General features: G+C 40.0%; 2 protein-coding genes across 2 annotated transcripts; both read right to left on the bottom strand.

The window, feature by feature from the left end:
- Positions 1-120: 120 nt before the first annotated feature.
- ciarta (circadian associated repressor of transcription a) lies at positions 121-6,577 on the bottom strand. The gene is made up of 6 exons (XM_084920328.1): positions 6,339-6,577; positions 4,268-4,615; positions 4,063-4,138; positions 3,892-3,970; positions 3,489-3,642; positions 121-3,226 (listed from the first exon to the last, which is right to left on the bottom strand). Exons 2-6 carry the CDS (start codon positions 4,613-4,615, stop codon positions 2,858-2,860), a joined length of 1,026 nt encoding a protein of 341 aa, XP_084776454.1. The 5' UTR covers positions 6,339-6,577; the 3' UTR covers positions 121-2,857.
- A 3,486-nt stretch (positions 6,578-10,063) lies between these two features.
- mrps21 (mitochondrial ribosomal protein S21) lies at positions 10,064-12,516 on the bottom strand. Its single transcript, XM_084920073.1, has 2 exons — positions 12,385-12,516; positions 10,064-10,465 (listed from the first exon to the last, which is right to left on the bottom strand). Exons 1-2 carry the CDS (start codon positions 12,465-12,467, stop codon positions 10,285-10,287), a joined length of 264 nt encoding a protein of 87 aa, XP_084776199.1. The 5' UTR covers positions 12,468-12,516; the 3' UTR covers positions 10,064-10,284.
- Between the last annotated feature and the right edge of the window lie 424 nt (positions 12,517-12,940).

Genomic DNA, 12,940 nt, shown 5'->3' with positions numbered 1-12,940 from the left:
GTTGAGTCATTGCAGCTAACCATTTACAGATGAATATTTTCTTTTGTTAAGCCAACACTGACCAATGAATCATTGGAGCAAAAACGTGGCCCTACACATAACATACAATTTAAAACAACCTGCCAACAAAAACACACAATTTATTTCCACTTTGTTAGTTGAGTCAGTAAAAAATGCCAAAAATTAATACTTATACACCAATGAGATGATTTCCAAATTAGCCATTAAAACTTGGAATTTCTCAGGATGTTGTGCAGTGTGTCCTCAAAAAAAATGCTGAGAAATCTACAGCAGATGGTTAGTTCATACCAGTGTGAAGCCAAATGTTGTGTTTGTACCATTTAAAGAATGCAGAGTAAATAAGTTCATAGTGTATGAGGTGTTCTGGTCAGAAAAAATACTTTGCTGTGAAGAGAAACTTTCCTTTTTTACCAAGCTCACAATTGGGCCTGCTGCTGGATCGGGTGACCCTGAACCAAGAATAATACAAGAATAAAAACGCCTTTATATAACCCACACATAGAAAATACCACTCTTGTGCTTTGTGTTTTCTCCTCTCTCTCTCTTCCCTGTGTCTTTCTGGTGGGATCTCCTGCTTTGGAGCAGCATGTTCCTGACCTGCAGTTACTGGCCCCACCTTGTTATTTGCTGTGTTACTCGTGGCCTATCTGCACCCTTGTTTTTTCCTTTTCAATGCAGCCTGAATGTGCCATGACCGGTTACCCTAACCCCAATGATGTAGTGTGTTCACCTTCCAATAATATGCTCTAAATTGATGCTATACAAGTAAAACTGCACTTATCTAACCCATGGGATAAATAAAGGAGCCTTATAAAAATATTTACGGGGTAGATTTAGTGGCTGGAAAGCAGAAAACTTAAACATCAATGCAGAGAAAATGTCCCATATTTTTCTGATTCATGTCATTCTGTACTTATAAAGAAATCACCAGCAATAATTTCATTATAAGAAATAAATTTTCTAAAACAAGTGAAAATTAAAGACATCAAACTGTAAAATCTGATTTTTTTTCTTAACTCCTTTATCACAAATAAAAAGTGTAACCCAGCACAACAAAAAGTGTACTCCAGGATGCTACATCTTAACAGACTAACACAACACACCGCTGCACTATTGTTCTCCGCCTTGTGCTTCAAATTTCTGCTTTAAATAGGAAAATTCATACACAAGTAAGGACAAAGCCTGAGAAACATTCGCTTTTCAGTGGCATATGTGGCAAAACGATGTTACCATCGTTGGTTAAAACAGTACACTTTTCGTATGACTTTTTCTCGTATGATTTAATGTCAGGCAAGCTTTATGTGATAAAATAAGGCTCACTGGTTTAAAAAAAAAAAAAAACCAAAACAAAAAGATCCCACCAGAGATGAAATGTCATTCAACATGAATGATACCTTATTATAAAATATGGTGGTACAAAAAAAATATTAAGGTATTTAATAGAAATGGAATGGAAAGTGTTTTGTTTATCGTATTCCCCCTGATATTTCTTAATAATGACTCAATAGTAAAGCACTTCCAGGGTTACAAATCCATTTAAAACAGGGCACAAAGGGATGTCTTTTGCCCTCATGATGACACAATGCATTTGGAGCTTTTTTTGTATGAATAATAAGCTAGATTTGCTCTACTGCAATCAAATGACATGTCCTCCTCCCCCACCCTTTCCCCTACAAAAACCTGTAAAGCGCTCATCCCAGGCGTAACACACACCAAGTCTGCTGAATGGAATTAAGGTTTTCAAGTACTGCTTTCATAAATAACATCATAAACCCTTTAGTGTGTAACATTTCCTCATTGTCATCCAAAAGTGCAGCTGCATCAATTCAAAGTCACACAGGATTAAATATTATATTATTCCTGTTTAATCACCTAACAAGGAAAAAGTGACCCCTGCCCAAGGTCAAGTGTAATAAAATATTTCATGTCCACCTATCTACAGCTAGCTCACAGAATAAAAACCAACTGAAAGACCGAGCTTCTTTGGTTTTTAACTCGGCTCAGTGATTACTAGTCAGTCATGTTCTGTGTGGGACTACATCTGTTCTTAATAAGTGCAGATAAAAAAACAAAGAGCGTACATTAAGTGCTGTGACACTAGAGTAAGCTGCTTGTGATATGATAATGCAACAAGGTTTAATTTGGCACATTTTGGCAGCGGCTACATGCCTTTATTCTACTGTATGCTACAATCAGACAGCTGGAAAAAATACTTTTTAAACTTTCCTAAATAAAATTTCGAGTCATCTGAGTTCAATAATGAGGTATATTTGTAATCAATTTGCGAGTTGCTTCACGATAAACTAAGCCGCTAATTAATTTGTCCTATTTTCTGTGGGAAAATAGTGCAAATGCAAAAAAAATGTAAGCAGCCGTGGAACCAATCGTCGCTTCATAAAGTATTTTATATTCAATTGACTCGTTTTTTTCCCGCTACAAACACGTTTTTCATCAATGGCATGAAATCCTGTACTGCTACTGCTTAGAGCTGCGTTCGATGATATGAAAACGTACAAAGCACAGCACAGACTGTTTTAACACATGTAAAAGTATTTTCAACATTTTTTAACTTAAAGGTCAATGTATACAAAAATCCATTCAGACAAACACTTTGAAATAACTGGTGTCATTAAAAACCCAACACTGGATAGTTAGGGGTTAATGACCATCTCTGTACAGTTCTCCTCCTCCTCCTCCTGGTTTAATGTTCCTTATAAGCATCACAGACTGGCTCCACGCCCAACTTTATTCTTATGTAATCGAGTCCGCCCTCTGCTTTCAGTCTCGCTGGCATGCTGAGGCACCTCCATGTGATAGCGAGGTCAGCTAAGGCCAGCTAAGGTGAGTCACTTGTAGTAATGATGTTGCTTGAAGACACCGAGCTGTCTTGTGTAGCTGGGCTGCCACATGAGGAGGAGGGCGGAGAACTCTCAGGGTGCTTCCGATTGTCATGTGCTCTCCTGCTACATAAATATGACGGCCTGCTTAAAGTGCCAGTCCTGCGTGTAAACTCGTGTTCAGAGCTACAGCTGTACCCAGCTGCTTCGTCTGCTTCTTCCTCTGGAATTTTCTGTTCTGTACGGGATCCGCGCCAACACGTGGAAATGGTGTCTAGTGAAGAGGCAGCATGGCAGCTCCCGTGTTTTCCGTGCTTGGCTGGGACTTTGCCAGCCTGGGTAGAGTCTGGCCAGCTCAGTTTTCTCTTCTGCAATGGGAGAGCAGAACCAAAAATAACAACACATCAAGGCCATCTTGGAAGAGAATTAAGATCTTTGAGCCAAAAAAGGACAATAAAGCATATGAGGTTGACCTTGGGGAGACAGAATACTCTACTAAATACTAAGATGCTTTCTAATCATTTTTAAATGTACATTAATTTGCTTTTTTTTCTTCTTCATTCCTTAAAATAATACTATTACATTAAACAACACTGTCACAGATATGGCGACATCCAGGAGGAAGCTCACCTTTACTGGGATGTGGAGCTGATTTTGGCTCCAGTGTGCTGCGACTCTGGGTGTGGTGGTCTTGTTTGGTGTGTTTGTGGATGTAAACGCCTCCCGAGGGAACCACATTTTGAGCAGCATCTCTATTTGCAGCAGATTCTGAAGATATTTCTCACTGCAGAAACAAAAGAATTGTACAATTACCCTGTGGGGTAATAGGGACAATGATAACACTGTTCATGCTGTTAACACTGCTATTAATATTAGGTTCTCTTTTTAATAAAGTTATTGTGAAAGGCATTTTAAGTCTTTATTAAACAGGACAATGTGGAGAGAGGGTAGGAGCAGTAAGGACTACAACCTTTGACATTTCAATCAGCTGCTAAACCAGGTGAGCATTAGGTATCATTTTTGGTGGACTTACCCCATTTCAGGTTTCTGTAGGATTCCAAGAATCCTCTGCAACCTGTCCATAGCAACACTCTGCTGGAAACTGGTTAAGCCTATCAAAAACACAAGCAGGTACCTGGATATAACTACCAGATTGGATGCACTAAATAATGAAGATCATTTAGGATAATGGTCAGACACATACCTCGGTCAAATCGGCCAGTCTTTAAACCATGAAGCAGCTCGAGGAGAGGATGGATAAACCTGTGCAAATCTGCACACTGTAATATTAAAGACAATAATAAAGACTGTTAATATAACTAAAATCTGCTATTTACTAAAAGTTAACACAGCTAAAAACTTCTGTTTACTAAAATAAGACCTAAAGATTCCAAAAGAAAAGTGCTCACCTTCTGAGCGAAAGCGATGTCCCCTGGTGTCACTGATGACGATAATGTGTGGTCTTCAGGAGAAGGGGCAGAACCTGGAGGTTTAGTCTTGTCAGAGCACTTTTCAGACCGGTCACACTGAGATCTCAAACGCAGCTGATTGGTATGAGGAGGTAAACCAATGTAGCTTCCAGAAAGTGAGATTCCTTCATCGGCGGAAGGCAACTTTCCAATCCCACTGTCCCCCTCTCCCTCTGAGAAGGTTTCAGCCTCATCTTCAGTCTGCTCAGTCTCACTGAGCAGAAAGCTTGGAGTGGAGGGTAGCGAGTCATAAGATGGCCATTTGGAGGAAATACCTAATGAATTCATCTGTGGAGACAGTGTTCAGGAAATTCTTTTAAATCAAGATTATGAATAAAAGTAAAGTAATCAGTAGCACAGCAAGAAGATCCAGGGTTTGAATCCAGGCTTTTTGCATGTTCTTCCTATGGGTACTCTGGCATCCTCCCACACTCCAAAAACATGAATATTAGTTAACTGGTGATTCGGCCATAGGAATGAATATGAGCAAATCTGTGTTAGTCAGTTAGATAGACTGATAACACGTCCGGGGGTGTATCCCACCTAGGGCCCCGAGACAGCCCTAGGTGGGATACATAGAAGAAAAAAGATGACTGGAGAGTAAAGCAATCTTCTTCTGGGAAATCTGCTCAACTTCCTAAGAAGTTGTATCATAAGAAGCTGTACAAACAGTACAATACGTTATCAGTAACCTACTCACTTCTTTTGTGAAATCTTTTGTGGTCCAAACCAAAGCATTTATAACACATTTACATACTCATTTTTTACAGTGTGATGATGCCAGGATCATTTACACAGGAGGTTATATTACCTTAAACAAATGATCAGTTTTGATGCTTCTGGGGATACATCTCTGAATTTTATGTCTCTTAGTTAGCCTTAACATACCTGCCCTTCAGCATACAGTTAAGAGTCAGGCAAAGAGTCTTTTTATTGTTACTTAATAGAAAACTTTGCATTTTACTGCTATTCAAACAATATTTTATCACAGTCTTAATGTTTTTACTTTGGCCAAAGACCTGGATTTGTTTGGTGGGCACCAAAATGTTTTAAATGCACATAAAATAGAAGATCACTTGTAACATTAACATGAAAAAAATACAAGGCGCCTTAGTTATAATAGCTGCGTATTTCATTGAGTAATACAGTCATTAAATGAAAATACTATCCATATGTTACTATAAAACACTTATCAGCCCTCATGTGACTGCAATGCTGCAGCACGATGATTTCATCACTTTTATGCAATATCTATTAGGAGTGCACTTGTTGCCAAGAACAGGGAGTTACGTGTTCGCAAATTCTCAGCAACCGCAATAAAATCCAGATGAGGACAGAGCCAATAACGATCAACTCTGATAGATTATGACCCTGGAAGAACACGAAGGCTCTCCGACCGACGCAATCGCAGTTATTCACTTTAAAAAACGCGCAGTTCAATCGCACGAGCCCCCTTAAATTTTCGCAAAGGCCTGTTACATAAAGTTTGTTATAGCACGTGTTGCTGCAAATGTTAGTTGCCTTGAGCTTAGTTTGTTTATATCTGCACTAGATTTTTTTAATCACTGCCTCTTAAGGCTGGATATTACGTATTTAATTTTAATGGTTAAAACTGGAGACATATGGGAATCTGATTTATGTAAGGACACACATATGTGTACGTCTGCAGCTGATAAGCTGGTAAAACGCAATAATCATCTTATATACCAGTTATAACATGTTTGCGATAACTGGGAATAGTCTAGAAAACCGTATCTTACAAACTGAGTGATTGTTAGCTGAAAATGTTTTTAAGAAAAAGCATAAAAGCAGTATTAATGCCGTTTTCATTCTGTAATTAATACCCGTGGTCAACCAGCTAACTGGAAATTTGCTATGTAAAGGTGTAAATGTAAAAAGTTACTGTTTAGTCTATCTGAGGTAAAAATAAAACGCAGGCTTTATATAATAAGTGAGGAGCCACCTTTCCTTAAAAAACGTTAAAGTGTAGGAAAAGGACGGAGCTTCTTACCTTTTGGACGGAGGAGAGTTGGACTCTTAAAAAAAGGACAGCTAGCGCTATTTGAACTAGTTTAAAAAAATTAATCAAAGCTCACAGAGGGGACTTCCACAAAAACTAACGGCTCTACTTGTGAGCACAGCTGTAACTCCTCTTAGCCAGTCCCTCCTTGTTTCTGCTACCTCCGCTCGTGGCGTTTCACTTACATTGGGAGCTCTCCGACCCGCACGCGAACTACCCACCGAGCGCAACTGCCGCTACACGTGCTGGAGCGTGTACGGAGCCGCGATTGGCTGAGCCCAGAGCTGCTCTTTTCCTCATTGGCCGAGAGGCTTGGCCAATCGGCGGGACGCACAACGTCGGTTGGTTGGTATAAGCGTTTGGATCCCTCCGATCCTTCAACGGCCGCACGTGTGGTAGGTGTGGATGCAGAGCGAGAGGAACAGCACGAGGCAACTGGCATCTAAAATGTTGATATGCAGATTGAGTCACATTATAGAGCCAACGCGTAATAACAGAACACGCTGCTGGTCCCCGCGCGCACATACACGTACACACACACCTCTACACTCTGGAGTCTTCTCCCTTTTCAGTGGGGGCTGCACCCCCCCCCATACTCTCGCCACATTCTTCCAAATCCGTCATGTTACTTAACTGAAGCTCTCCAATAGGCTTGCATGTGATGGACCAAGACATCCACGTCACTTGATTAACATCATTAATCAGAGAGATAGATAGAGAGAGACATGCACAGTTCACAGCAGGGTCTTTCCGAAGAAGATTAATATTATTTAAAGGGATTTTGTGTCAGTCTTGCGTTGATAGCTTGCTTTCTGGGGTCACCTGCCAAGATAACACCTGAACATCTTCCATGCATACAACAACAAACCAAACCACTAATTGGGAGATTTAGATTTAAATAAGCATGCGATAAAGGTCTATTGAAGCAACAACATAATTTTGGCTTCAGATTACAGTGCAATCTAATATAACCTTTATTAAAATAAACTCTAGAAACAATAATTTTATTTATTATTAAGTTAATGTCAACAAGCTGGACAAGATAAGAAGATGTGGCAACATAGGCCTATTAAAGCCACAGAGGGAGAGAGAGAGAGAGCCCATTGGAAGGCAGGCTTACATAATTATGTAATAAGATATATGCTTGAGGAGTGAATCACTTGTGTCACATGCAAAAACAGGGCTGTTAACCTGCAAGTGTAGGTGGGTTTAGTTGATTAAAATAGCTTTTACAGACAAAAAACTAATGTTTATGATGATTTCGGTACAACACGGGGAACAGGTGAATAACATTAGAGGTGTGGTTTAGTGAAAAAAAGAGAGTGACATAGAAAGCATGGCACAAGCCAGATTCAGCACTGCCACAACTCTGGGTGTGGTGGAGGGAGTCGAATAGAGTTCGAAATCTTTTATTATACCGTTCAAACAAAAGTGATGCAGTGCCATTGTGAACAGAATGCCTAAATTACGTAATTTAACCTGGACCAATGAGAGCGCAGACTTCCCAGGCAGTGCGTGCAGGTTCTTTATACAAATCAGCAGATCAGTAATGCTCTTTTTATGGCACATTGTTGGTATCGCTCTTGTCACACTGGCTTGATTCATGTTCCTAAAGTTTGCATAGGTACACTTAGTTCCAGACTTTTTGATTGCGACACAGGTACTGTAACCATGCAAACAGCACCAGCCATCAACTGATAAAGAAACCGTGCAAACAGTGGAGCCTACTGCCAGCAGCTGTCTATGCAGACAACTGAAGGCAATTATAATTGAATCAAGGATGCAGATGTTCAACATATGCATGAACGTTCTAATAGCTTTGGCCAGGCATGTTTTCTTTAAAGCTTATGTATATGGGGCTATAAAAGTATTTGACACGAGCTGCACTACAATCAGACTTCTTAAGTGTCACTGCTGGCTTCTGGTTCAAATTAGAAGCCATGGGTGGCAACATATATTATTCTAAGTGTTGACATGCCCTCTGTGCAGTCGATACTTATGAGTGGAAAGGAAGCTGGCAGTGTGTTTATGTTGGATGCAAGCCAACAAAAGTGTTTGCGCCTGTCTCGGTGATATTACTTTACCAAGTCTGCTGGATGCACAGTCTACATCATAAAGAAAGCCACAGATTAAACCTTAAAATAAAAACTGAACTATGGACCAATCACCTATTACTTAATACTGCCTGTACCCCATCTGATCCACCTCAAATGTTGTTGGAAGAGCTTTTCTCTTATTTTGATTGAGCCTTGTTATCTATTACCAATGTTCCCCAAGCAGTGACTGCTGCCTGTGCGTAGTTATACGTGCCCAAATACACACAGGCGTGTTTGTTTGGTAATCTTTGTAATAACCAAACATGATACCTCCCAAACCCTTAGCCTAACCCAGGGATTCCTGAGAGGTGTGGCGAGGCCTACTGGTTTAACTTGGAGCAGGTCCAGGTATTCCTTCGGATCTTGTAAACATCCTGTGAAAGAAAACCCCCGATCCAATGTTTGACCTAGTCCTGCAGTTGTCAACTGGTGGGAGTTTTGAAGCAGCAGAGGTGGTTAATAAAGGTGGTAACATATCAATATAACCACCTTTGCAGATGGCTCCATTCAGTGTGGAGCAGCAGGCCTACTCTGACCTTACAGTGCAATCAAAAGAACCAAGGTTAGATATGATTCTTCCTTTTATCATTCCTGGGACAAATAACGTCAGTTATTCACTAATGTCGTTTTCAAAGGAGTGTACTTGTGACCAAATACCCCGGTTTACTCCAAATCTCCCCTGACAATAACATCAGCCCAAAGCTGCACGCCGGGAACTTCATGGCATGGTTTTCATGACTAAACAGCTCCTGTAGGGTGGCCCAAGTAGTATATATGTTTGTAGCTATGCAGACACTCACTATTTTAATTTGGCCATGTTTTACACATTACTCTGCCAGCATGGAGTTAAAACTTGCAGCATTGTTTAACAAAATCACCAGTAACAAACTGTAGCTGTGGATAATCCACAGGACAGTTCCATGGGAACAAAAAAGTAGTTCCAGTTAACCCTCCATAACAGTTTTTTTTCTGCTTTTGAGGGAAATTTGTAAATACTGCGAGGATTAGAACCAAAACGCTTTTCACTACTATTAGATCCACTAGTCATACAAATTAGCGTATCCTTTAAAAACAGTTATGTTGTGAGGATAGTCAACCTTTTACAGTGTGAAATATACGCAGGTCATCTGTCAGAGCTCTCCCCTCAGTCCTTACAATGCCACCCACTTCCTGAAGACAGAGGACAGGATATAAACATGACCTGGTAACCTCTGAGACAAGTAAGCGTGGTGAAAATGTTTAACTTTCCCTGCGTGAGTGAGGAGAGGGCAAGTGCACACATCAAAGCCCCCCGCTGGAAACAGCCGAGACAGACGTGAGCGGCCGACGCGCCTCGCTTAAGCAGCATTGCAGGAGGTGGCCGACATTGTCGGTGGACATTAACGCCACACTGTGCATTAGTGACCTTGAATTAATTTACAGCACGATGCTGCTGAGCCAAGACCTCATTCACACACACACACAAAAACCCAAAGCATCGGCAGCATTGTTTCCTTCAGAAAATGAGGTCGCGTTAAACTACTTCCAGTACCATATATGGGCAAAAACATCACCCAATACACACACAGCAGAGTTGACAGAATACACCAGTTTGTTATTCAAATAAAAGATCAACTGTGATAAGTCCTAAGTGTCTAATTTATTAGAAATGTTCAAAATGGAGACAATTAAATCACATCTTTTGTGTTTACAATGTGACAACATAAACACCACTTTTGTCTGCGTTTGCCTGGTCCTTTAGGCTCAGGCAGCACCATTATGTTGGTCTTGTTTGCTTCTTTCAGCTTCGCTTCCCCAGTCTTATCCAGTCCATCATTCTTTTTCCAACGGGAGCCATCTCCCTAGCAGCCGAGCCAGGGATCTTCTCTGTTTGTCCTGGAGATAAAGGCAATTTTTCTGGCCATCTCCGTGTGGTATATACGCCTGCAGTTCTCAAAGTTCTTCCGCTGTCGTTCTCGGCAGGGCTTCTCGTAGTATCGTTTGCGCTTCACTGTGTCAACAATGCCATCCTGAGTCAGAATCCTGGAGTAAACAGAAAAAAACGTGTGAACAGATTAGACTTAGTAAACAGAAAGAGCTGTAAAAGTGACACAAATGTAGTCCCAAGTGCATCGGTTCCTATTAGATGTCAGCCTCTGTTTATAAGTGCTTAATATGCTAAAACCATTACTTTTTTTTTTTTTTTTAGACTAATTGGTAACTCACCCAGACAAAATGTCAAAATGTAAGAAGTACAACAGAGAACATTACATTTTCAGAGTCTGAGGGCATGCAAACACAGTCAGCTTCTAATGAGACTGAAGCACGGATTCATGGGTAAACTGTAACCAGAACTGCACCTAACCACAGCACAAACCGTAACTGGCTCCCAGCCATAGGATAAACTGTAACTGGGACGTAATGCCAAGATAAACTGTAACTTGTTCCTGACCACAGGACAACATATACCCTTTAAATATGTATTTAAAATAGTCCAAATAACAGAGAGGACCAAAAATAAATAGATCTTGAAATGTTAGTCCTTCAAAAAATTGTGCGTGCTCTGCTTTTGGATCCAAATAAACATTTAAAAATTAATCATCTTGAGCCATAAAATCTATGCAAAAATAATGTGCGAAAGTCTTGGGCCACCCCTCATTTCTTTATATATTTTGCTAGTAAAATGGACAATAGTTGCAGTGATTTACTGACCATTTCTCAGCTAAAAAGGCAGAAGGATCTCTCAAGTTCTGTGTCAGGTCTTTGCTGGATTTTTTTCAATTTTTGAAGGACATGACAGATATTCAGATATTGTCCATTTGCTGTAGATAGGTTTATAGGCCTGCAACCTCTCCACTTTTTAAAGAGGACACTGCACACCATGTTGAGATATGCCAATTTTCTGGCTAATTGTGCTTTGTGACTCACCTTATTGGAGAAAAAGGACATTTTTTGTGTTTTCTTTGCCATTTTCCATAAAAGATAAAAGTTACTTTTCAGTTGCCCACTTGTCAAATTTTAGATTATTAACATGAAACTGAAGATAAATAATTTAAATATCTATCTACCTGTATATTAGGTACCACCTGTCTCAACATTAAAATGAAGAAAAAGAAATCATTAGTTTAATAAAAAAAACAAACATTATACAGAATTGATCGAGGTGCATAGTGACTAATTTGGGTTTACTTAAAGTACTTTAATTATTTTTGTACTTTTACTCCTAGAACTTTACATGTAGTGTTTTAATTTGGAAACGCGCATTTTACAGAGAAGTACTGCTACTTTTAAGTTACTTTCAGATCTAAAACCTTCTTCTACTACCATGCAGTACAGTCTTTTAGCAGTTCACTATACAGACTCTTGTGCACTGTAATACCATCTGTATCGGGGCAAAGGACTCTGCACAAAGGCTGGAAGATCATGGCTAATATCTTTTAAAATCAGTCCTTAACACTGTATTTATTCTTTATGATTTTCTCAGGGGTCACACAGTTAATTCATGGTCCCGTCCAACTCCCCACCCCCCACCGAGAAAAAAAACTAGAATTCTCCCTGCTTTTACTTTGAAATCCAAATGTAACAACTAAACAACAGAGCTAAATAAAATTGTCGAAATGTGTGAAATTACTGTTTTTTCTAGCGCAATTTTAAGTCGAATGTTTTTAAGTTATGCCCTTTAAAAACCGCGAATGATGCTAGTATGCTTAAAATACGCAGACTTTAATCAATTTCAATTTAAAGGTGTAGTGAATTCAGCTTCTTGATTACGTGTATATCTTAAAAATTAAAAAAACAAAAAAGCCTCAGAAAAAGCGTATTCTGTAAACTGTGTTGTCCCCACTGCGCAGGCGCAGCTCTGTGACATTGAGCAACAAGCTAGCCTGGGCCGTTAGCGCGTCTCTGGTCGGATAACAAACACATCTGACAAACAACGTTAAATTCAAAAACCTCGCAGTGACCTGTTTAAAGTCTTGTACGCAGCATCCACATCCCCGTTTTGGACCATCACCGTCCGGGAAATGAAGCGAAGGTGTCTCGCCATGATGAGACCGGTGCTTGCTCAACTTTCGTTCGGCTGTAAACGCCTAACGACAAAAGGTTCCGGACACAAGAAGCGCCGCATAAACACAAACACTAGGGGGCGCTTGACTCAACAGTTTTAGTAAATGGCATCTGTCCCGTCGTAAAGGCTTTTCTGCCTTTTTTTTCCTCCCAGATATTTTATACTAAAATTAAATTTTCAGTTATGTTCGAGACTCTACTTTACTTTAAAAAGACACGTATGCTTCATAAACCCTTTTGTCATTTTGAAATATTTCTTAAAGGTGAAAACTTGAAGTGAAAATGTATTTATGGTCATCTGCCTCTGTCTATCTTCACATCCTCCTTCACTTTATCCCCGAATCTCCTTTGTGGGCTTCCTCTTTCCCCCCTGCCTGGCAGCTCTTCAGCAACCTTTGCAAACATATCTGCTATTGCTCCTGTGCATGTCCAAACCATCTCAGCCTTACCTCT

Source organism: Perissodus microlepis, chromosome 22 (genome assembly GCF_051167445.1).
Source record: "Perissodus microlepis isolate ML-2025 ecotype Zambia chromosome 22, ASM5116744v1, whole genome shotgun sequence".
In the NCBI taxonomy this organism is placed as follows: Eukaryota; Metazoa; Chordata; class Actinopteri; order Cichliformes; family Cichlidae; genus Perissodus; species Perissodus microlepis.
The sequence above is the reverse complement of the archived record's forward strand: the minus strand, read 5'-3'. Positions and strand labels throughout refer to the sequence as shown.

Excerpts from the sequence above, each read along its gene's own strand:
- ciarta (XM_084920328.1), bottom strand. The coding sequence starts at position 4,615 with ATGAATTCATTAGGTATTTCCTCCAAATGGCCATCTTATGACTCGCTA. Across the intron at positions 3,643-3,891 it reads CTACAGAAACCTGAAATGGG|TGAGAAATATCTTCAGAATC; the intron begins GTAAGTCCACCA and ends TTGTTTCTGCAG. Across the intron at positions 3,227-3,488 it reads AGCTCCACATCCCAGTAAAG|AAGAGAAAACTGAGCTGGCC; the intron begins GTGAGCTTCCTC and ends CTCCCATTGCAG.
- mrps21 (XM_084920073.1), bottom strand. The coding sequence starts at position 12,467 with ATGGCGAGACACCTTCGCTTCATTTCCCGGACGGTGATGGTCCAAAAC. Across the intron at positions 10,466-12,384 it reads GCGTACAAGACTTTAAACAG|GATTCTGACTCAGGATGGCA; the intron begins GTCACTGCGAGG and ends TGTTTACTCCAG.